We start from the raw sequence: 26301 nt of genomic DNA on the forward strand, positions 1-26301 counted from the left end.
AGACACATAAGAAAACATAGTGGATAGAGTAAACACACAATCACAATGAGTAGTGACTGGCCAAAACATGGGGGTGGCCACACACAGAGGGGTGAGACAATTAAACAATCGGGGGTGGTCTCATGAGGTGAAGCAAAGGGAAATACAGGGGTGAGACACTCAGAGAACAGCGATATATAAGGAGGACAGACAGGCCGCTGCATGATGTTTGTAAAAGACAGGATGAGAATGAATAACCTTTTGAGGGACAGACTCTGAGTCAGCTGAGCTGCCTTCCTGTAGAGAGATCAGACAACAGGCAAGGGGGTTGAGGATGATGTCACATCCTGCACATATACACACCTATTGCACTAAAGTGCACTTTCAATGTGTTTGTGATGTGCTGCTTATCCTGTTGTTATGAACTTACCTGCTCACACACCTCCAAAATGCCTCACCGAAACCTTCTCCTTACATCACCTTACTACGTATCCATTGCATATGTACAAGCACATGCAGGAGCTTGTAGCTATTAGCTGAATTAAGACGCATTTACAAGCACACAGGCAAACCACAATGCTCTAAACGAAATACAACCGCCAAGTGGTACACTGGAAAAAGTGCACGTACGAATTTGTAATGGATGCATTTTGTTTATAACCCATGTTTAAAAAGCCAGCCAATTATGAACAACTGCTTTGTTTGCTGTGACACAGTGGAGACATTGTGTAGGTGGGTTTGTGTGTTGTGCTCATGAGTGTATGTGAATCTGTGTGTATGTGCGTGTGTATACCTGTGTAACTGGCTCCTCCTCCACCTGTTGTGTGTTAAACACTGTGGCGGCATTGTCAGCACCCAGCAGCCTGCGAGCCATCTTCTCCTCATAGGTTAACCTCTGAAAGCAAGCAGGATTAATCTGTCAGAGCCTGGGTTATTGTGTGAGAAAACACACTCTCACACAAGCAAAAGCATTATGATTATTTGGTCGCCTGTACTAGTAAATTCAAGGCTGTTAGTCGTGCTGAACACGTGGTGGGTTTTGCTATGTGTGGTGGGGTTGATTGATTTTAGGGCTTCTATTGAGTGACATTTTCAGTTGGAGGAACTGGTGGTGGAAGGTAATTTTCTCCATTTATTAGGTGTATTTTGTAAGAATGAAAGGTCACAGTGAACGTATATATATATATATATAAAAAAAAATACAAAAGAAATTCCTATTATAATTCCTATTATAGTCAACTAAACAGTTGTCACGCCTTGTAGTTCAGACACTTGCAGGAAGCAGGAATCAAGATCCAAAGAAAGTTTATTTTAACACACCAACTAAAATACAGGAATTCATAGGAGAAAGCACTACACAACAACTAATACCGGAACAAAGACTAACTCAAACTGAGGGCTTATATACACAGCAGACAGAGGGAGAAACTAACTAGACACACCTGAACTGAGGAACCTAATCAATATGTAACCATAGAAACAAACAGGGAGAGAACGGAGGAGACCTGAACTAAATAACAGACTAGAAGAATAACAAAGAAACTGAAACATGAACAGAACAGATAAAAAAATAAAAAAAAATAAAAGTTTACCCTTGCACATATAGTGAGATATTTAATGTTACATTTACATGAAACTTGTTTGATTTAACATCAAGCCATTTTTTTTTGTACGTTGGAATACACTGAGGTGCAAATGAGATTATAGTTAGGGCTATAGTGTAGTGCAAGATTTACAGTGAAATTAAATTACTTTTCATTTAGGGTCTATTCACTCATCTAATGACTTGAGTTGTCATTTTTAAAGCGCAATAGCATCTGTTACCATTCATTTTGTCATTGTAAACTAAAAAAAAAAAAACCTGTCTGAAAATAAAGCTGAAATAAAAAAACAATAGTAAATGAAAAACAAAAACTAAACTAAGTTGAAGTAATTAATTTGTAGTAAAATTACTAAAATGGAAATAATTAAATGAAAGCTAAATAGAAATATACAAAAATACTAAATTGCTAAAATGAAAACTGAAAAAAAAAAAATTCAAAATATTAATAAGTACTATAATAGTACAGTATATAAATAATACTATTCCCAATATGCTTTCATAGTATGGAAAAGAACAGTGTTAAATTAAATTAAATTGTGCCCCACAGAAGAAGGTCATATGAGTTTTTGACATTATGTTCTAATTATGACAATTTACATTTTTTGGGAGAACTAACTCCCTTAAAGAAAATGACCAAATACACTCAAACATGACTGCTTATGTTATTGGTTACAATGGTGGTGTACATAGACATTATAATCAATCTGGTAATGCTAGTAAGGCTAGTATGGTAGTACTATTAATGATCTACTGTAATTCTTTAGTAATCCAAACATAAGACCTTTGACACACATACAGTACCTGCTGTCCATTGCTGAGTCTCTCCTCTTTGAAACGTAGTTTCCTCTCTAGATCTTGTATGACAGCGTCTTTGGAGCCCTGGATATCCGAATCAGAGAAGATGCGAGGTGTACGGGGTGTAGTCTTACGTGGCAAAGCTCTGTTAAAACACAATCAGAAAATACTGAAAAAAACAACAGATTACAGACTAAGCAAGAAACTGTGGCTACAGTGTTATAACCACCTGTCCACAAAACCTTTCCAGACAGCGGCTAGGATTAATGCACACTCAAAAACAAACAGAACAACAGCTTTTAGAATACGTTGCATCATAAAAAAATGTTTTGCATATGCACTGGGAAGCAAGAATAATTTCCGTTATCTATTTGAAAATTCCACAGCGGTCTCTTATCTTTCCCCCTCTGGCTCTGGAATGCCCGGAAGAGAGAGAGGAATGAACAAGTGGGAGATAACAGAGAAAATAGAGATGGAGAGGTTGAGGACAGGAGCAGAAGCTTTGAATAAAAATTCTCTCACACACACCCTGGATGAGAAGAAAAAAATCAAGTTTCATCAGACCATCTTAACTGAAGATCAGAATCATACATCACGAGTAACAATAAAGCTCTGAAAACATTCTCAAAGATTCGCTACTTGATCAGCTTGTATCTGCATTACTTGCAGAAGATTTAATAAATCAATTATTTTTGAATATGCCAGGTGGATTTTTAAAAAATAAATAATTAAAATATGTATACTTTTCAAAGCTACTTGTGAACAGTGACCAGTGGCTGTTTGTCCCAGTGTATTTTAATATTAAGTATATACTATTTATTAATCATTTGAATTTGCAGTATTTGAGTTTTCAATTTAATTTTAGTTTATGTTTTAATAATTTGGGTTACTTGATAACTTGACTTAAAAGTATAATTTGACACTTGTTCAGTTTAAAATATATATATTTCTATTCAGCTTTCATTTTTTATTTGAAGTTATTTTAATTTTCACTTTAGGTTTTTATTTTCATTTTAGTACATAAAGTTTTCATTTAACAATTATTTTATTTTAGTTCAGCTTTATTTCAGTTAACGAAAATTACTTTTAATAGTTTCAGTTATAACAAAACAACAATAACACTATTAGTCCCTCAAGCTCCAAAATGACAAAATTACCATAAAAGTAGTTTTGGATTGTAGACAAAGTAGACGTAATCCATCCAATAGTTTTGAGGTAATTTAAAGTCATTATAATCTCAAAATCTTTTCCACCATAGCAATCAAATCTCATTAATCCAGTGTGTTGTGATCCATCACACTTACGAATCAACAATTTATTTATTTTTGGAGCTCAATGATCAGTGGTCGCCTTCTACTTTTGGAAAGATAAAAAAGCAGGCCAGACATTTTGTAAAAATTCCCCCTTTTGTGTTGCACAAAAGAAAGAAGGTCATACAGGTTTGAAACCACATGAGGGGGAGCAATTGAATTTGTTATCCCTTTAAAAGCACTCATTTCCACTTGTGAACCAGTGTGCTTTATACTTCTGTAGGATTGAGAATGAGAGAGGAAACCTCCGTAATACACAGGCCTGACCCTCAAGGTTCCTCAGCTCCCATTGATCCCCGTGTCTCCATAAACATGCCATGGAAGAATGCATACAGAACATGTTTTCCATGCAGCTGCAAAGCAGGAGCTGCACTCCAAATTACTTATTAGCCCAAGTGTTCACACTATGTGCCCTTTATAGTGCTCTACTGGAGCTCTTGATTAAGTGCTCAGTATTTCTATAGTATAGAGAATGACTGCACACCTTCAAATCGAGAAGCATTTGAGATGCGTTCAAACTTTAAGAGATGATTGTGGGTACTCACATTGTGCCGTTACCCTTGGGCAGCCCAAGCGCGTTCATTGGTGGTGGTGGAGGAGGAGTGGTTGGGAGCACCGATACCAGAAATCCGGCTGGTGATTGGGGAGTGGACGTGAAGGGCGAAGAGCTGTCTGAGCGGGTGGGGCTTGACGTGACAGGTGGTGGAGGCGGCGGAGGGGGGAAGTCTTGCGGCAAGCCAGAAGGAGAGGACAGAGTGCTGGAGCTGAGGAAGGGCGGAGGGGGTGGCGGGAAGGAAGGTGAGCTGGGAGACTCCACGCTGCTTCCTTTGGACTGCTGCTGGAAGGGCGGAAGAGTGACACGGCTGAAGGGCTTGTGGGCTGTTATGGGGGACAGCGGACTGGAGCTCGAGGAGGTCGAGGACTGCGTGCTGTATCCAATTGGTCCACCGCTTGTTGTGGGACTCTGGGCAGCGATGAACTGCTTGGGTCGGGCATAGTTGAAGGTGCTTGTCTGCATGGTGCTACTCTCCAGCTCCTGGAACGAAGGAGGAGGTGGGAGAGGTGGAGAAGGAGGCGGGACTTCCTGAGGAGGGGGAAGCGGTTGTTGCTGCTCTTGAAGGATCTGATCTTGAAGCTGCTTCAGTTGTGCCGCGTTTCTGCAAGGAGAAAATTACAAACAAAAGGACTGTTTAGCATCACACTAACTATACACATTTTACTACAAGAGTCTGTCAGGTAATAGGACCGTCTAACTGTACAATTGCACAACCTGACAAACATAACCTGAACTGACGTCAACACATCTTAAGATAAGGTTTGGAGAGCATGTTTGCTGGGACTAAACCTGGCTAAATATAACTCTGTACACAATTATAAAACTGATAGCTCTGGTCCTGGATTACTCAAAACAGCGTTCCTATCAAAATCCATGACATATTGTAGAAAAACAGACGTAAAACACCTGTTAACCATATAATTAATGGATCTGCTTAATAAATTAAGGTTTTAATGGAAAAATGTGTCCTTAATTTTTTATTTCATTATGCATTGAGCTTTTTATAAAAGCAAAATGGTAGCTGGTTTGGTCTTTACCAGCTTCAACCTAAATGACCAATTTGCACCAGCAAGAAATATGTTTAAAAACACAGTTAATAGCTTAACTTGGTACTGCAAACTCCTTTAATGATTCATTATACAGGTAGATGTAAAGCCACACACACAGTTCAGCGATTTAATGAAAGGCCATCTCAGGGACAGTATATCACCCTCACAGAATAGATGGCCCATCGGGAGGAAATTAACTCCAGAGCCTGCAGAAAGTGGTGTAGTGTGCGTTACTGTAAAGTAAGAAGGTGTTATGCCTAGTTGTTGTGTGGTTATGCATGTGTCTGTGTGTATTTGTGCTGAGTTTCTGGGAGGAAACTAAAGCCCACTGAAAAGCGAGTGATATGCTATCTTGAGAAAAGGAATTGCCTTTTCAGGGTTGTGTCGTGCTAATATGGGTATGGGCTGATGATTGAGCATATTCTGTCAAATGTCACAGTTCACCCACATACACAAAAACCCTGGAGTGACGCACTGTCCTTTTCTCTGCTTAACATCAGATATTTGCTGTCTACAGCCTACAGTTTTCCATCATCTGAATTCTTGTGTCCTTGGAAGACATGTTTTGTTCAAAACAATTTGTCTCTCTTCTTTTGCAGACTCAGCCCCACTCTCCCGCTGCCTTTTTTGGCAACTCCTAGACACTTTTTGTGAGCCTCAACAAATGGATAACCTTCAACAAACCAATAACCAAGTCCAGATGCTTTTCATTGAAATTTTATTATTGGTCTCCAACAGATCCATTCAGAGCAGCGTTCAATGCTTTTCTGCTAGTCACCCTGTAAAGAATTGCAAAACGTGAATTAAATGTGCGATTTCAGTGTTTGTGTGCATTTCACAAGGAGATCTGGGTGGTAGGCTATAGCCACACTCCAAACCCCATTTAACCAAATTATTTCCAGATGTTAACTAATGAGTCATTGTGTTTTCACTCTTTTCATTCATTTTTTGTAATGAAGGTGGAAGCCCTCCCTCCATCCAACTGATAAATCCTCAGAGTTTGGGTGAAGAAAAAGAGAAGGGGAGTATTCACAATGTGTTGTTAATACTTCACCAACCCTTAACCTAAAACCTAGAGTGCAAGTTCATCAAATAAAAGGATTCATTGAGGAAAATAATAGATTAAATGAGGTCACTTTGTTTTGGCGGCACAAATGGTGATTTGGGCCACATTAAAAGCAAAAATGACCACCTAAAACCATCCTTTTGCCCTTTTTCCTCTTTTTCCCAGTCTGTATGCTCGAGTATCTGTCAAAAGAGCACTTTTACTGGAATACTTTGGCAGCTGGTGAAAGGCTCTTGGACTCAACTGCCTGTGCTGCTTTGCTTTCATTCCTTTTTTGGCTCTGTTATGAGTCCGAAGCACCAGCGGCTAGACTCTCACTTCTCTTCTTTCTGTCTTTGGGTCATGCTTTCCCTCCCTCCTTTTCTTTTTCAATCCCTTCACACTTTTCCAAATTCCATCACCATGTCTCCCTCCTTATTCACTCATTTTTTAACATCATAAAAGAACAAGAAAGTTTTCAAATCCAATCTCATCTTTTTCTCCATCCTTCTGCATTTCTTCTCTCCTCTACCTCCTCCCCTGAGTGAAAACTGCTGGTTAACAGCCGGTGGAGGTCTGGCATTACAAGCCCCTCCAGAAATACCGCTCCGACTCTAAATATCCCACTTAATAGTTTCCAGCAGTCAAGGAATATCATAATGTTCAATCACAGGCAGCCATTTTCTAAAAATAGCTCTTGCAGGTTTCTCCGCTTATTTTTTCCTTTTGCATTTCTGGAATTCCTCACAAGTAAACCTGATTTGATGGAGGGAGTTCAGCCGGTACTGACATAATCAGTTCGCCTTAAAAGGCACCAAGTCTGCAAATAGAAAATGCTACGGTACCCTCCTGCGTAAAATCATGTTCATTCATTAGAAAAAAAATCTGAAGGGATGAGTGCAAAATAAGCAGTAAACTAAGTTTCTAAATGTAGTGACACTAACTTAAATAAAAAAAATTAATAGAGTGAAAGAAGTTTTTGTAATTTATTTGTTATTTTTCCAATAACATGCTACTTTTTCCCCTCAACTAGTATTACATCACATACATATTTTTGCTTCAGATCCTAACTAATTCAAGCAAATCAACTGAATATGTTCTCCTAAACTTTAGAGCTGTAAAGTCAAACTCATTCTATGGAGTTTTTAGCCTCTTTTCCACCACTGGGCCAAACTGTTCTCATTTCTTATTCGTTCCATTCTGTGCCGATCCAGCCCAGCCGGTACGAATATGGTTTCATTGTCCACTGTGGGGCTGATAACAGAGCTCTTTTGAATGTATTACAAATGTTTCAGTCGTTGCCTTGGTAACAAGAGTTTACAGAAATTTTGAGATGTAAATAGCGACCACGTTATGGAGGATGATTAGATATTCCTTTTAAATTGTATTATTAACATGCGTTTACTTCGCTCAAATAGCGTGTTTGGCCAGCTACAAAGAAACTGGTAGCCTGGCAACAGACAACTGACCAATCCTGAGTGTTTGTTCTTTTTGTTCAACCACTCAAAGCTTTAGTGCCAGATCTCTGATTTAATGATCTGAACGCATCACGTCCCTTAAGTAGCTTTAAATTAGTTAACTACACTACTAATTAAATGTTGCCAACTACTTTTTCAAAAGGATAGTTTGACTTGGAAAGCTACTGTACAGTTTCAAAGAAGGTTCTCCAACATTATAAATAAAACACGGCAGACCTAGACAAGATATTTTTGCTTCTTATTTTTTAGCAATGGAAGGGAAAGAATGGGATCAGTTGCAATACAAACTCCCATCGCACACAAGGCCAAGGCTGCAACCACATTTGTGTTTTTTGAATCTACAGCTCTGCTGGACTCAGGGTCAGTTCTGTCATAGTTTGGGTGATTTAGAGATGCTAACGGAAGAGAGGTGCATATGGCGATGTGTGTCCATATGCTGATAGCACGCAGCACAGCTTAAATAATAACAACCTTCTGTCAAAGGTTACATGAAGTAACCCAATCAATTTTCTGCCAAATTACAAGGTTTGTTACTAGTGGAGATGAAGCAGACCCCTCAGCAGACACAAAACACTCTCTCATATTTCTGCACTTACACACATTCCTGTCTAATTCAGCTACATGTCTATAAAATGCACTTACACAAATCCAGCTCCTACTGTTTTATGGGAACTCCAGAGAAGCGCTTCACCTTGCATAAAAATCACACACACATTCATCAAAATCTGTTTTGAATCAAAGGAAAACTGTTCAGAGATTAGAGAAATCCTTTATATATATATTATTTATATAAGATTATATATATATATATATATATATATATATATATATATTATATATATATATATATATATATATATATATACACAAGTAAACTGTTTAGCTGTATGCAGCTGACTTTGTTGTTTTGTAATCAAAACTATTAGTTATTTGTGGTATATTAGTGTCAAAAGCTCATCTTTTACTAAATGATGTTTGTTCATTATTGATGTCTATTATAGCCTATCCTAATATAAAGCCTTTTTTGTTCTTCTCTTCAGAATCCACTTCATAAGTTACAAACCTCAAACAAAATGCACTTATTTTTCTGCTCTTATCTTCCTCTGAAGCCCGTTGCATTTTATCTGAATCATATGCAGACAGAAGTTAGTGTTTCTTTCTCTCCTCCACACCATAATGTAGAATCCAGAGCAGATGATGTTGTTCACACTGCATTACACACTACAATTTGTCGTACCAACCGTCACATGAAGTTCAGACATACGCTCATTAGCTCTGAAGTGGTTTTTTGTCAGTGGCATTTGTGCCCCTATAAAACAGTGAAAATTACCACATAAAGTAAATGTGCCCTTCACGAACTAATGGCAAGATACGGGTCAATGCGAATCGTGGTTTAATTAGTCCACCAATCAGCTTCTGTCCAGAATTTTAAGGTCACTACATCAGACACGGGCAAGTGTTAGTGAGCCGTACTAAACAATGAGGTCAGTGTATTCTCTCTTTTTAATTGAATCTTTTTCTCAGTCCAACTGCAGTATCTTCTGAATTTTCCAAGTCTACTCCTCTAAACATGACTGATACAAGCTGAAAATACATCCTGTAAACAGATTTTCCGGTGTTAACCTTCACCAAAAGTCTGTTAAATATATTCTGAAGACTAATACAAGAGGGATTTTATGCTAATAATTTGTGTAATTTCTAAAAGTGCATCTCTTGCAGTCAGTTAAAGCATCTATGTTTTGTCTGTGTGCAGGAGTGGAGTTTCAACTGTTTTTAACCAGCTGCTATCAAAGGAAGAAGCTTCAAGAGTACAGGAAGTTGTTGAGTTTAAATATTTGCCAATTAGAGGACAGTGTTTACAGAGCACGTCCTGCATTGTGCACATTGGTGCGAGTGTGTCTGTGCGCAAGACATGCAATGAGAAAAGGACTAATAATGAGAAAAACAAGCTCATTATCTCTAAAATGTTTCAACATGTTGTATTATTATTGCATAAAAATTGTATTAGGCTATGAAAGAGGACTGTCCTGCCAAGTGTATCCTAAAACAGACAACAAACACTACTGTGGTAACAAAACCTTCTTTGCTGAGGATGACAATGTGCTAGAGCTAAAATGTGTTTATCCAATAGTGTACACAAACCGAGATCAAGGAAGGAACATGTGGGAAGATACTGAAACAAACAAGAAAAACATGTGGACACACACACACACACACACACACACACACACACACTCTACACGATGCAGAGCAGCACACCTGGATTTAGCTATAACCACACCCATCATCATGTCATCATCATGCCCCTGGACAATCCTCCACCTAATGATTAGTCCTTGTTAACTAACTGATTCAATGCTGAAATATGATTGATTCAAGTGACTGATTCCATGTCAGTGTCTAGAGAAATAAATGATTCATAAGCTGTCTCTACACAGTAATTTAGCAAGCTGGCAGCCTGGGAGACAGCTGGAGTGCTGGACCGATGGATGAATGTCTGAAAAACAGACTGAAACAACATCCCATTGTTTTATCTGAGCGAAATAGAAATTCTGTGTAATCAACAAGAAAAATCATTTTTATTTGTGGAACAGTATAAATTAGAATGTCAGTATGTTAATAGATAACTACACTGCTGTTCAAATGTTTGGGATCTGCAAGTATTCTTATTTATTTTTTAGAAATGAATACTTTAATTCTAGAGACTGCACTAAATTGAACTAAAGTGACAGTAAGTACAATTTTAATATTAAAAAAGATTTGTATTTCAAACAAATGCGGTTCTTTTGAACAATCTAATCAAACATTCCTGAAAAAAAACTTATCATGATTTCCACAAAAATATTAAGCAGCACAAATAGCATGCCGTCCTGAGTCCTGTCGTTCTCTGGTTTGTTAACGCATGTTAAGCATGTTCAACAGGACAATTTACTAACAATGCGTTGGCTAAAACATTCGGGCTTGTGTTTGCATGGTGGTCCTGGCTCAACAATTAGGCTAAACCTCTTTGAAAGGTTGCATCTCTGAATGGATCCGCTGTAAAATCTCTGCTACAACAGCCATCAAAACAGCACCTTTCAACAAAATCAAAACTTTTTAAAAAATGTTGAAAAAATTACCTTTAGAGTTCAGATCTGTTTTTTTTTTGTTTTTTTTGACTACGATAGTTTTGTGCTATAAAAGTTTGTTGCCTATTTATATGTTATCTTTCAATGCATTATACCCAAACGAGATTCGCTATTTCAACCTCTCAATCTTTCAATGCACTTTTATGCACATTAACATCTGAATTATAACCACACCCAAACCCTGTTAGCTCATGTACACTGACTTCAGCTTTCTTTTATAGTTCCACTTCACTATGATCCAAATACACCCTATTAACAGTCATACTAACCATTGAAACAGCAACAGATCTTGTTCTTTTTAACTGCCCTACAATGCTCCAGAGTTGAAATTTCTTAAATTGCAACGAGACTCATGTGTCAGGAAGAAAAAGTATCTCATGTTGCGGTATCGGACTAGCGTCTCTCTCAATCCCTGTAGATGCTCATACACACGCACACATACACACCCTTCGAAACGGTCAATTCATTAAACAGAGCACAGACAGAGTAGAAGACTGCATCTGATCCTTCCATTATATCGGAGCGTAATAGCAGTGCTGTCACTCACACAACCAAACCGGACACTCATTCTCTCACCACTAATGTGCAGAAAATCTTTTGGATTCTTGCCACGTTACTGTGAACAAAACTTCCAGAAATGTCCAACAGTAATTTTGGCTCGTAGCTTTTCGAGAGGTCAACAGAGTACATAAGAGGGCCACATATGCACACACACACAAAAGAAGAAGTGCAAGTTTTCAAGCCCTTTCTCAGATTACATTGGTATTAGTAGAGTGTGTTCCAGCTTTAGGAGCAGTTTGACCCAGATCTGATCTCACAATGCGGCTCCCACCCAAGCCAACCGGCTCTACATGCACTGCACTCCCTACCAGACTCCTAGAGGAAATGTCCAACTTTCCATAAAGACGTCAGGCCAAAATAAAAAAGGCTCTTTCTCTTCTCCAGCTCCCACACTCTCACTTTCATGCTTTCTTTTTTCTCTCTTTTCTTTTCTCTAATTTCACCATCTTGCATTCTCTAAGTCTCAGACTTTCTCTCTCTCCTTTGGTCTGTCTGCTCTCCATCCGTTCTGTCCACCTATGGTCTATTCGTTGACCTGGGAAGTACAAATCTGGAAAGCACTTTCAAACTGGCAAGCTCTAATCTGATTGGCTGACTTTATGCAATCAGGTTTTTTTTTTTTTTTTTGTGGTCTCCCTGAAAACAAAGAAGAAATAATCGCTGGATTTGGCAGAGTTTGCAAGGTTACTAATTTAACGACTAAAAGAAGAAATTTAAAATGCTAAAAGGAAATTTTAGGCATCACAACAAAGATTACTTTTAACAGTGCTATAAATTATTGTATCATTCAAGATTAACTTTAAGTGAGTGTAAGATGGCGGCAAGGTAAAATACACAACCGTTCAAAGATACAAAAATACAGTAAAACATTACTGTCAAATATTATTACAATTTAAAATTACCGGTCTATTTTTAAATAATTTAAAGTGTAATTTATTCCTGTGATGGCAAAGCTGAGTTTTCAGCATCATTCTTGTCACATGATCCTTCAGAAATCATTATAATATGCTGATTTGCTGCTCAAGAAACATTTCTTAATGTTTAAAACAGTTGTGCTAAGTTAACCGTTTTTGTGAAAACCATGAATAGAAAGTAAGAACAGCATTAATTTGAAAAAGAATTATTTTGTAACATTATCTGTCTTTACTGTCACTATTGATCAGTTTAATGTATTTCTTTAAATAGGGGTTGTGACTTTTTTTATTATTTTTTTTATATCCCTTGAGGTTCACTTACAATGTAAATTAGTGTTTGCATTATCTTTCGGAAGTCTCTAGGTACAGTCACAAACAAACTGTTTAAACAGGACACGTCAAAGTGAACAATCTTTAATCTTCCATATTTCATGTTGTCAGCAGACTCAAGTGCATTGAGTATGTCAGAAACTGTATGGGTATCTGTATACTGTATCCAGTGTCGATGGTGTCAGTGATTATAATGGGTTTTTCTCTTTGCTGTTGATGCAACACAACGCTCATGTACTTACACTAAACTTTTGAACAGCAGTTAAATGTATGCATATACATACACACAGTCACATATATAGAAAGAAAGAAAGAAAGAAAGAAAGAAAGAAAGAAAGAAAGAAAGAAAGAAAAGAAAAAGAAAGAAAGAAAGAAAGAAAGAAAGAAAGAAAGAAAGAAAGAAAGACCTTTACCAATAACAAAAAAAGGAAGCAAAATATTGTGCATCCTGAAACAGTCTTGGAGTGGAAAAATTCCTGTTTAGTTTAGTTTTTTTTGCCATTTAGCCAAATGAAGGACTACTGTAATTTGAAAAGCATGAATGAAACCTTTGGTCACAGCAGTTGCAGGAAAAGTTAAAGCACTTCATTTTCAGACCCATTCACTGTTGTTTCGTTCTCTTCCACTCTATTTATCTAGTCAAAAAGTCTTGACCTGGACAGTCCATTATTCCCGTTTGCTTTCACCATCTCTCTCTCAGACCCCTCCCCCATCTGTTTGCCTCTAATTGCATGCACAGCACATAAAACAGAACCAGACTGTTTTCTTTTCACATAGAATGTCTCATTGCATCCCTCTCTCTCTCTCTCGCTCTCTCTCTCTCCTTCTTACAAAGTGGGTATATGCCTGGATTGTAGGAATGTGAGCTGAAGACATTCCTCTCCAGATTGGCTGAAAAGACATCACCCATCACCATCAAATGGGATTACCAGCAGGGTAAGGGAAAGTAAGTGAGAGAGAGCGAGAGACACGGGAGGGGTATGAGCAGAAGAGAAATAAACCCTAAACAAGGCAAACTGAGCGACAAAGAGAAATGGGAGTCCAAACTATTCTCTGCTGGCAATAAAACGGTTAGTACAATGGCCTTTATGAACCAAGACTCCACCAAGCAAACCACTGCTCCAATACTGCTGCCATGAGCGAAGTGCCAACCCATACACACATTAAAGTCCTAAACATTCAACTGTTCAAACTTGGAACACAAGTGAAAAAGACAAAGCCACCAACATAACATCTTTTCCAAATATTCTGGAGGTTTTGAGTTTGAATAAACTACTTTCTTGCCAAAGCCCTGTGCAAAACTAGTGACTAACATTATTTTTACTAAGCAGAACATTTCTGAATTGTTTTCTGTACCTCTTTTAATTTATTCTATTCTTTTCTGGAGCTCTATTCGTCCTTTTGTCTTCAAGTATCCCACTTCACTCTCAGATATATCATCTACTTTTTAATCCTCACATGTATCCACATGACATCAGTGGATTAAATGTGTTCTCTGTTTATTCTTATCTGTAGTTGTGAGCATTGAATCATCCCTGTCTTTTTCCAATGGAAATATGTTGCATGTTAAACAAAAAATGCAAAAATCCTACATTTAAAAAAAAAAAACTAAATTACAAAATAAAAACAAATGTCAAAAAAGCAACAAAAGACAAAAACTCCGAAGTAAACAAAGTGTTACGTTGTTAGCCTACATATCAACAGGTTCTCTAACATATCGATGGACAGAAATAAGTTTGTTTTAAAATGCCTCATTCATCCATGAAAGTTACTCAAAAGAAAAAAGAAATAGTTTGTACCTTGTTTTTTCACCTGGGTAAAGTTATTCCCGTTGCATGTAGGTAATTCCTTACAGGTGTGTATGTGTGTGAGAGTGTGTATGAGGACTGCGGCTCTCAGTCAGCTGCTCTTGTCTTTATATTAGACGCGCAGACACGCGCTGAGTGACGCGTCGTCTGCCTCTCGAGCTCTGCTCTGACTCACTAGCAGTCTGTGCTTGTCTGACATAAAAGTCCTGCAACTTAACTTCCACAATAAAAGTCCCCATGCTCAACTTTAGGCTAGTTCATATTTATATATATATAAATAATTTATTATTTAAGCTAGGGCATGTTTAACATTTCTTTAACATTTGACAGCTCAGGTAAATGAAAAAGGAGTGTTATAACACTTGTTTTTAAGTTTGATGTACTTTTAAACATCTACAACTTATACATAAAGTAAGCTGTGGAGTGATGATTGTTTTGCTGAAAAATAATTATTTTACCATCTCTGATGATCACCACAATCATTTCAATATTTAATGAGACACGCTAGTCAAAAAATGCAAACAAGTGGTAAATATTATGGAAAATAAAACAAATAAAATTGGAAACAAATGTAAAAATTAGTTTACAAAACTTTGAGAATGTTCAGCTTGCGGATGTTATTTAAGATTGTGCTTTTCTGTCATTTAACATTCAATAACAAGACTGCAAATCAAATCATAAACTAGACAAGACATTTAATTTTTTCACCTAAAAGTTGTTTTACGTCCAGTAAATATTTTTTATAAATATTTATATTTTTACAAAAACTTCTACTGTCACTTCAGAAGGGGGTGGTCATGTACTAAAGCTCATTTCTAATCTATTTAGAAAACCAACCCTAAAAAACTAACCAGAAACTATTCTTTGTCACACAATGTAGAAGATTATAATAAAATAAATCCAGAATGTTTCATATAAAACATCCAAAGAGAAATTTAAGCCACTTACATCACTCCTAATACATGCGCTTGCTTTGTGTTACTCCTCCACTGTTTAAACCTTCAACTCAGATAACATCTCGCTCTTGGAAATGATATGAGTTTGTTTTAAAAACATCCTCTAAACCATGTAAACTGAACACGCACTCAATGAGCAGACAAAAATGAATTGAAAAAAAATAAAGAAAAAAATAAAGGTCTAAACCTTATAATTTTTTTTTGGGGGGGGGGGGGGGGGGTATCTTTGATTATCTGCAAGGCTTATTTTTTCCATCAGTCAGTCTCTTTGTTTGAATTTCAAGAGATTGTTTTAATCTCCGGTTGTTTACTCAGATAAATCTGTATATCTTGCGATGTGTAGAGACAGATTACTTGATTCTTGGATCATTTCTACATCTGCAGTAGATAAAGTGTTCTGGCACATTTTCAAGCCTCTTTATCCCCCCAATTCACTTTCTGTTCTTGACAATTTTGTTCTACCGTGTTATTTGAGTGTGTGTGAATGCATTGTGACTTATTTTAGACTAATGGGAGTATGGGTGCCGTTATCATTTATATGAGGGTGTGTAATGTCTATTTTCAGAAGTGCTCTGTATTATTCTATGTCCCTCTCTTGGCTCACTTGCGTGCTTGTGTCAGGGGCGCAGATGAGTCGCCCCTTCAACGCTCATGCTAATCCTCAGGAGTGACTCATAACATCCAGTAAAGAGCTAGTAGATATCTGCTGGTGTCAATCACTACAATAGCCATTAAGGTTTTTTTTTATAAATTTTTTTAAAGTAATCATGTATATCCATCTTTTTACACTAAAACCGTAATATATATATTCGGAACTGACACATTTCATGACGCACTGATGAATGTACACAATTACATAAATATAGAGGAACAGATTTACCAAAAAGTATTAAAATTCTTTAAGGGATAGTTTACTCAAAAACGAAAAATTCATGTCACTCTCATAACTTTCAAGCTGCCCAAAATAATCCTAAGTAACCCCATTTGCAAACAATGTAATTCCCAGAATGATTGAGACTGTGAGAATGTGTCATAGATAGTGTTTGTGAGAGAGAAACACTCACTATTATATGTCTCATATGCCAAACATCTCTGTCCAGACAAATACTTTTAAGCTCTTTAACAGGCCATCGGTTAAGGTTCTAACTTTCCATCTTGTCAACACACTAGTGAACCACTCTCACACCCACACATTCAAGGAAAAGTTTATCTAAAAAAACACAAAAGAAGATATTACTATCTATACACTTAAAGTCATTAGGGTCTAATGTGGTTTTGGACCCCATTGACTTACATTGTATGGACAAAAACAGACACATTTTTCAAAATGTTTCCAATTTGTTTCAATTTTTGAATGTCATGAAGGTGAGAACAGATTTAAATTACTATCCCTTTAAAATTATTTAGTTAAATTTAGTTTTATATCAAACTATTCATCTAAGAATTAGATATTTTTGTCTATAAATGTAAACATTACACTTCTAAATGACTTCAACTAGTTTATCTTCTAAAGCATTTTTGTGTCTCTCTGCAGTCATCCAGTAACAGATTTTTTTTTTTTTTTTATTGAGATGGCCTGCTCTGGACTCTCTCTTCCATATTTGGAAAGCTGCTCTATTCCCAGTGGGTCACTTTAACACCGTTAGCCAATGCAGTGCTGAGTCTCTGAACCCCTCAGCCAATCCCGCATCCCCCTCATCTCCTTATAAGGACTGCACAGTCAACAGTGTTCGCCTTCCCTCTGGCCTTCTTGGCCACACTGTGCTGCTTAATCATTCTAAAGTAAACTGGCGGAATTTGTCAAAAGCAAAGCTAATGTTTTTGATCTGTGATAAGTCTCTTTTTGTCATGCTGTGGTAATTAAAATGTGCATTTTATATCATAACCGCATTTAAGCATCAGCAATTAGGGGTGTAACGATACCCTCATGTCACGATTTGATACATATCACGATACTGAACTCACGATACGATATTATTGCGATACTCCAAGACATATGATAAAAGGTTAAAAAAAAATGTAATAAATTTGATATTACATTGTGTGTATAAATGAATATTCTTGGACTTGGTGCTGGAAACCCAAAGCACAGGACAATAGAGACACCAGAATAAAAATATTCATGATTCTGAAGCTGAAAATACAGAGTTATTTTAGACGAATATGTTTCTCTGTCACTGACTAGATACATTTAAAATAATGTAGGCCACTTTTTTACACAGATATTCCCCTATTGCATTATTATACATTATATTCAACATTATATATAATATTTTAATGTTGTACTGACACTAAAACTCTGAAAACTTTAATTTTTTCTATTTTGGCGAACTATTCACGATACATATTGTCACTTTTCACGATACATATTGTTGCATTTTTGTATTGCGATATATAGTGACACGATATATTGTTACACCCCTATCAGCAATATTACTTTCAGGCCTTTCAGCAAGGATGCATTAAATTGATCAAAAGTGACAGTAAAGACATTTTAATTTTCTATTCATCAAAGAATCCTAAAATAAGTGTCATTGTTTCCAAACAATATTAAAGCATAATAATAAGGCATGTTTCTTGAGCACCAAATCAGCATATTAGAATGATTTCTGAAGGATCATGTGACACTGAAGACTGGAGTAATGACGCTAATTTCAAAAATTGATTTTAAATTGAAATAACATTTCATAATATTACTATTTTTACAGTATTTTTGATTCAGTAAATGCAGCCTTGGTAATCATCACTTTTTTCAAAAACAATCTTACCGACCCCAAGCGCTTGAACAGAAGAGTACTTTCAGGCTACTTACTAATTAGCTACCTTGACAATTAGCAATTGTCTACAGTATTTTTAAGAGCCGCAGTTGTATTGTATATAAATAAACACAAAATAAAAAGTCACAGTCCACAGTGGAAACTCTGGGTTAATTTCTAAAAATGAGGCTCGCAAGTCCAAGAAAGACCTATTTGCGCTATTTATCAGCAGAGGTGCAAGAATGATAGGAAAATGTTTGGTGAGCTGTGTCACTCAACAAAACTGTGCGCAATAAACCATTAAACGGAATTTTCCTGTAGAAAGCGTCTCTATATGCTTGTTTTCTTTTGGATGTGCCTCTAAACCACACGCAACGCCTGTGCAAGAAAATGATTGTTAATACACCATTTGGGTCTTTACGAGCAACACCTCATAAACAAACCAGCTTTAAGAAACAGCGCTGAGTCACACGCCAGAAATGCAACTGGCTGACCAGCGCTCCACGGATTTAACCATAATGCTGGGCATAACGGCATGGTTTAAACACTACACCCGTACACCGTGACCTCAGTGCTAAAGCTTTATCTGTCTTCACTACCATGACTATTTGAACTAACAAAAAACTGACCCGGGCTTCGTTTCTCAAAAGCATCGTAAGCTAGAACCATTGGCACCAATAGTTTCTACGATCAACTTAGCTCACAATAGTTTTGAGAAACGCAGCCCAGAGAACCTGACTGCAATGGGGAGAAGAAATACAGACATGGGATATGAATATTAAAACCTCCTTCATTGGAACTAAATTGGTCAGATTCAGAATATAACTGACACACTACCACAATAACCACATCAGCACTGTAAACTCAAGCAAAACATCTGAAACTAAAAACCCCATGAGTTTGAGAGAAAGCTAGTGTGGTTGTGGTCAAGAATAAGAGAGCTCAATGAAATGTGACCAGATTGTTTGAGACCGACCCTCAGTTTGCTGCAGTTGTTTCGAGTGTCCATGACAACAACCCCACAGTGGCTCATGGCGGCTTGTGGCAGCCGGTGCGGTATGGCAGCAATGCAGTCGGCACGAAGATAGCAATACACAGCACTTCAGCGAGGATTAAAGACTTCCTTTCTCATCTGTTATCCTTTCTGTCTCGCTCTTTATCTCTGTCTCTCTTTTTCTCATTTACTTTTGCCACCATGGCGATCCACTAATCCAAAATAAACAAAAATCCTGAATGTTACGTTGAGTAATCGTTTAAATATAAACACATAATGAGTAAGGAGGTGAATTATTGCATCATTTACTTCAAAGAGACTTTGTAGGAGACATTCTGTGTCTGTCTGTCTCAGCGACACGTGATGAATCGGTGAGGATTCCTGGCTCCTCAGGTCATGATCCAACCCTCACCCCTGAGCCAATGGTGCATTTATACATCACTCTGGTCCTTTTGGCTCTGGAAGTGAAGGATTATAGTCTGACTTTCTGTCACTGGTGTGGCTCTGACAGGATACAACACCTTTTACTTCCTGGAAAAATGTAAAAGGGTCTGCTGTACTACCCTTCACCCGTCATACGTCACTAAAAGACTGATACAGACAAGTACGGATTCACTGTCACGTCACATATGTTTGATCCTAAATCTCATGAGAGAAATATGACAAAAGAATAATATCTTGAAAACTTTCTGACAGCAGGGTATCAATAATTGGTGCAAAAGAGTTATTTACAGTAATTGCGTAGAACAAAAGCATCATCCTGGTTTCCCCTTTTATGAATTTTAAATTAAGCATCATTACTCCAGTCTTCAGTGTCACATGATCCTTCAGAAATCATCCTAATATGCTGATTTGGTGCTCAAGAAATATTTCTTATTATTATTAATGGTGAGAAATTTGTGCTGCTTAATAGTTTTGTGGAAACCGTGATAAAAAAAAAATGTCAGGACTCTTTAATAAATAGAAAGTTCAAAATAACAGCATTTATTTGAAATTGAATATGTAGTTTTTAGTTTATTCCTTTCCGAATAAAAGTATTTATTACTAAAAGAAAAATGAAAAATAATAATAAAAAAGAAAATTCTGACTGACCCCAAACCTTTTAACGGTAATGGATTTAAACCAGAGTCTCCTTTCAACACCAATCAACTTTTTTTTCTTCAGTCATGTCTCATCTCGCCTAGTGGTATACAGTCTTCACCAACTGGTATCAGGACACTTTCAGTGCTCGCTTACTTCTCAAAAATCTTCAGATATTGGTGGAGTGGTGGTATCACATAACCACTCTATGCTGATGCCAAGAAAAGATCCAAAGCCAAACAGACAGTACATTTACGGAAACACACCCCGTGTTCTCAAGAAGAATTAAAGTAAATTTGATCCAGTGAAAAAAGCTGCTTCAAACACAAGGTTTTCAGAAGGCTCTCACACAAACCTACAGCACAAATCTAATATAATCCAGCTTTAATTCAAAGGGGCTTTTATGAAATGTCTCACTATCTTAGCACACACATTCATCAACCTGTACAGTTGATATCAGATACCACCTGCTGCGTATCTTTAATTCATCATACGCACACAAATACATACAGAAAATGGACATATGCGACCCTAGAGCATAATGCAGGCAAGTCTTCTCACTTTCTGTCTCTGTGTTTCTTTACAAGCTCCAGGTGTTATCATTTCAGTGTGGTATGGACTTTACACACTGTGAAGCAAGTTCCCATAAAACCCCTGTGATTTCAACCCAACAAGATCGTAAATCAGAGGTGCACACAACCATCTCTCTTCTCACAGATGCTCCTGTAAGAAATTGTAGTCTGCCTCGACTCAGATTCCACTTCAAAATATATTTTAGAATGAGCTCATCCCCAAAATGGCTTAATTATCATAAAGATGAAAGATAGTCAAGTTATATTGTTTCTTCACCATTTGGGCTGATCACATCCTGAACAAATGGTAGTCAATTGTAGAATGGGACTGGGTGTGGGACACAGAGAACTTTCTCAGACAATGAGATGTCACAACTTCATTAACATGCAGACCACATGCAACAAGATCAACTTAATTTACATTAAGAACAGGATAAAAGGTTTAAGATTTGGATGTTCTGGGTTCATTCTGACGCCGGTGAACCCAAGGTGCTTCATGTACCTTGCCACTGCTATGCTGTAATAAACTTCATTTTTGAGATCTTCGACGTCCACATCATTTTTTCTTACACTCCTCTGAAAATAAAACTTTGGCTGTAACATGGATTTAGTTGCTCAGATAAATGTAACAATATGCCTTCATTATAAGCTTAATTTTATATGCCGTATTTGCCTCAAAACGGACCCACAAAGCCTTTCCTCTTGGTCAGCTGCAGGTGAACACCCACCAAACACCCTGTTCGTTCACACCTTCCTCTTTTTGGGTCTATCTCTCTGTCCCTTCCTGTGCTGAAGGACATTGGGCCCTGTCTATGTCATCAAAGTCTGCCAAAACACACTGTGTGGTTTCCTGTATGGCGTGTATCCCCGCAGGGTGTAGCGTCAGTGGCAGGGAAAGCGATAAAGGGATCAAGTATGAAGAGATTTGAACATGTTAATCAAAGTGCATAGTGCAAAGGTGTTAAACGTTAAAGGATGTTCACTCAACACTTGGTTAGAAACAATGAAGAAGCACATGTAATGCCCCACCAACATAAATATGTTTAAATAATTTGTATAATTATCAGCTGAGTCAGTGTCTCTATGTGAGTCTTTTATTTAATTTAGCACTGAATGTCTTAAAACTCTTACATTTGGGTGAAAGTTTAAAAAAAAATAGTTAGAGATATTATCAAATCAAATAAAAGGATAGTTCACGCAAAAATGAAACTTCTGTCATCATATACTACTCACAACTGCATGACTTTATTTCTTCCGTGTAACACAAAATCATTTATTTCCATGCATTTGCAATGAATGTGGCCTGGGACATTCACACTTCAAAAATGTTGCACAAGCACCATCAAAATCATAAAAGTGGTAGTGTGTCTAATAAAGTCATACAATAATAACAGACTGAAATTTAAGTCATTATTCACTGATTTTCTATAATCATTGAGCTGAACTCAACTGTATTGGTCTGATTTGTAAAAGAATCATTCAAGTTCATTCAAGTTTTGTGAACTGAATCAACTGATTCATTTAAAATGAATCTGACTCAAAAGAATGATTTGTTCAATAAATCAAACATTACTTCTCTCATAACTCGAATATAGTCCATGAAGACTCGTAATATAGTCCATAAGTCATCTTCTAGACCACTTTTATGATTCACTTTTATAATTTTGTAGCTTGACAGCCCCAGTCCTCATTCATTTCATAATATGGAAAAGAGTAGCCGGAATATGTTTAAAAAATGTAGTGGTTTTGGGTTAACCGTTCAAGATGGACTAGATATATGAAGGGGGAAAATTTTGAGAAAAGAACAACATATGTGCAAGCAAACAAACAACTGCTTCAAAATAGGGCTGTCAAACGATTAATCGCGATTAATCACATCCAAAATAAAAGTTTGTTTTTACATAATACATGTGTGTGTACGGTGTATAATTATTTTCTATATATAAATACACACACATGCATGTATATATTTAAGAAATATATACTGTGTATATATATTTAGATTATATATAATTTATATTATATATAAATATTTTATATATAAATAACACATTTTCTTAAATATATATATGCATGTGTGTGTATTTATATATAGAAAATAATTATACTCCGTACACAGACAAATTATGTAAACACAAACTTTTATTTTGGATGCGATTAATCGTGATTAATCGTTTGACAGCCCTACTTCAAAATAAAGCTTTTTAGTAGGCAGCATCAGATTGATTTTATATTTCATTTTATATAACATGCCTCACTGTTTTGCCAGCAAATGTCCAAGTCCCATCGCTGAAACATGAAACATGAGACCAGGTGAAGTTTATCACCCTTTTACTAGTTTACCCAAAGAACATGACCAGAGCTGCAAACTCATACTTTCCACTTGTCCTCTAATTGCTTTACGGCAATTCTGCAAATAACATAATCACAGATGTAATTGATAAATCACTGTAACGCTGAAATAAAGTTGAACTAAAGGAGAACTCAAATCACAGGGGACCTGTAAAAGATAAATGTCTGCAGCTACAACGTGGTCTTAAATCCCCACTTCATCATCCTATTCAAAGCACTAATGTGAACAGCAAGTATGGGAATATCCACAGGAAATCAGCTGGAATGTGTAAACGTGTTTGGAGGGTCACAAGGCAAGGTTCAGGTCCGTTTGTACCCGGAGGATGCTAAGAGACGATAACATGCCACACAGCATGTAGAAATGACCTCGGGGTAATTATACAATTATGAAATTCCTGTTTTTACAACCAAATGACATGGTGAAGTGACTAGTGCTGGGTAGAGAGCAGTTGGATGGTGTGTGTTTTTTTGATGGGGTGGAGGTTCTCATTATCTGCTCCCCTGTTGCGTCGTTTCTAGCGGTTGAATTGTGACGTTACGGTGGAAAATCTTTTGGGGAAGCAGCTTTTTAAGGCAACAATTTGCAGAAGCTCAAGCAAAGACAGGGTTTTGCCAAACGGCATGCCATTTAAACCTCAGCTTGGACCTCGTCCACAACTAGAAACAATTTTCCTTTCATAGCTAACACATGCCTGTCAAACCCACGCACATAAGCGTTATTCACACTCAGGTTGCATCAACCTATTCTTTGTTTTACCTTTCATTTGAGAGGTCGTCTGCTTGCTCACTTGATCTGGAATCACAGAACGGATGGGGAGATGTATGGAGAAAAGTCACGAATAAAACCACAAGGACTAAATGTTGCCCTGTATTCCCAGCATGTACACAATCCAAAGCTTGCCATTTACATGATTTATTGTGTATACACTAACAAGAATGCACACAATTGACTTTTTTTCTCTTTCTTCCCAACATCCACCCACTAAACACACATATGGTTGTAAAGAAGAAAAGGCATCTAAATTAAACGGAAATCAGCTAATAGCCACAGAGACAAACAGCCCTTAAAGGCTTTTCAAACAAATAAGTAGTCCTGTGTAAAGGTATGACCACAAGAGCCTAAAGTCACATTCACACACACAAACATATTTCAATGCCACACACAATCCAGACAAGATTACAGAGCTGAACTACATTTATATATAAGACTGACTCTGCCTAGAATCAACAGAGTCCCTCCCTCTGAGACACTTTTGCTTTTATGTTGCTGCAGTTCACGTTTATGTCATCCTTTGATCATAGTCAGAATAAAAGCTCATGAAACAATGCTCTTTTACTTTGCTGTGAACTAAAACTTTTAAATAATATGGTAAATGTTATGTTGCTTATGTTTGCAACATGTCATCCACTTCACAGTTTACATCATTACAACTGGATCTCACTATGTTAAACAATGTTTTTGTCAAATATATAGTTTTAGAATATATTATCGCTATCATGTGAATATTTATCTTTATTACATTTGTCATATATAAACAAGTCCACAGATCTGAAGTACATCACATTAACTGCTCCAGGTTCGTTTCGTATAACAAAAAAAGGGAGAAAAAGACTTGAGGTATTAAACAGCAGCTCTGAATGATTCACTGACTGGGTGATTCTGAACAGAACGGGTTTTAGCGTTTAAAAGCTTGATCAGGATAGGGAATGAAAAACTGAATGTCTTCATTCAGAGGCTGCAAAGAACGCCAGTGCAATGGTGAAACACATCTGGCACATGTTTACAAAGAAAAACAATGGAAAAGCAGTCCAGCATAAACGCACTCTGTGTGCATGAGTTCGAGGCTATTTCCAGAATCTTTTAGACTGATTCATTAAAAAGAATCTATTTTGAGTCATCTGTTCGGGAATTGGACATCAAGGCTCGTGTTGTGTTCACTGCTGGGTTCAGGACACATTAGCATTGTAATGGGGGAAACAAGTTTTCCTAACTAGATTGTAAATAATAAGATTGTCACAAATGTTTATTTTCTGCATTTTTGGTTTTAGTCACAGGTTTAGGATCTCTGTACATAGCACATAAGTTAAGACCGGTATAACTTGGAAGGTCACTGGGAATATTTTCAGGCATGTAAGTACTGGCTTGCCCTGCATGTTAATGTTGTGCCCTTGGGCAGTGCACTTAACCTTATCTTGACCCTACATTTAGGGATGTTGTCTTTAAAAACTGGAACAGTGCTAGTGAGAGTCAAATTGCACCTACTGAGTAATCTACAGCCAACTATCTTGAGGCATTGAACATTACACCAAAATCCACTGTCAGATCAGTGCTCACTATAACTCATGATAAATGATAAAAAGAGAGTGCAGTATGGGATACATCTAATACAAAAGATCCTTCTGAAATCTGTCTGGAGTCATAGCACAACTGCTAACACATATGCAAACACATACCGCACACATCTCCCAGTGATTTATGGCTCGCAGCAATGCCCGGCCTCTGACATGGTGATAAAGGGACGGAATGCATTTGTTCTCTAAGTGGGGCTTTCCCATTAAACCACCTACTGACATACAGTACGTAGGCAGCTGAGGTATATCACCACAGAAACATTGGTAAATGTTAACACTTTTGATCAGAATCAGAATCTGTTTATTTTACTTAAAGTATAATGTTTTAAGGTTTGATGTTGGTAGGGTTTATAAGAAATATTATAAAATATGCCAAAAGCTGCATGTCAAATAAATGGTAACACGTCAAATGAACCCAAATTTGCAGTATTCAAGACAAAATATCTGGATGACTCATTGTGCATCTGATAAACACTCTACAGGAGTCAACTTGTAAATGGAACGGCAACACAGCTAAAATCATATGCTATAACAATGTTTTCGTAATGTTTTCTTATGCTCTTATTTGATCAAAAATGCAGTAAAACAGTAATATTGTAATGTAATATTGCCATTTAAAATAACTTTTTTATTTGAAAAAGAAAAAAGAAAAACTTTTTAAGGTTAAACTTAGAAATGAATGT

The 26301-nt window shown here is 36.9% G+C and overlaps 1 protein-coding gene across 11 annotated transcripts in view; it reads right to left on the reverse strand.

Annotated features, from left to right (window-relative positions):
* palld (palladin, cytoskeletal associated protein) overlaps positions 1-26301 on the reverse strand; it is an 84937-nt gene that overhangs the window by 10973 nt on the left and 47663 nt on the right. For 2 of the 11 annotated variants that reach the window (XM_079888114.1, XM_079888111.1), the window contains exons 11-15: positions 24024-24059; positions 4233-4844; positions 2384-2522; positions 773-874; positions 238-276 (exon numbers count right to left, since the gene is read on the reverse strand). In XM_079888114.1, the coding sequence (XP_079744240.1) occupies positions 238-276; positions 773-874; positions 2384-2522; positions 4233-4844; positions 24024-24059 (928 nt within the window). Of the gene's footprint in view, positions 1-237; positions 277-772; positions 875-2383; positions 2523-4232; positions 4845-14547; positions 14751-24023; positions 24060-26301 lie in introns of those variants that run through there. The other 9 variants (XM_079888115.1, XM_079888120.1, XM_079888117.1 and 6 more) reach the window with 7 other exon arrangements.

Source organism: Squalius cephalus (genome assembly GCF_949319135.1).
Source record: "Squalius cephalus genome assembly, chromosome: 12".
Classification (NCBI taxonomy): domain Eukaryota; kingdom Metazoa; phylum Chordata; class Actinopteri; order Cypriniformes; family Leuciscidae; genus Squalius; species Squalius cephalus.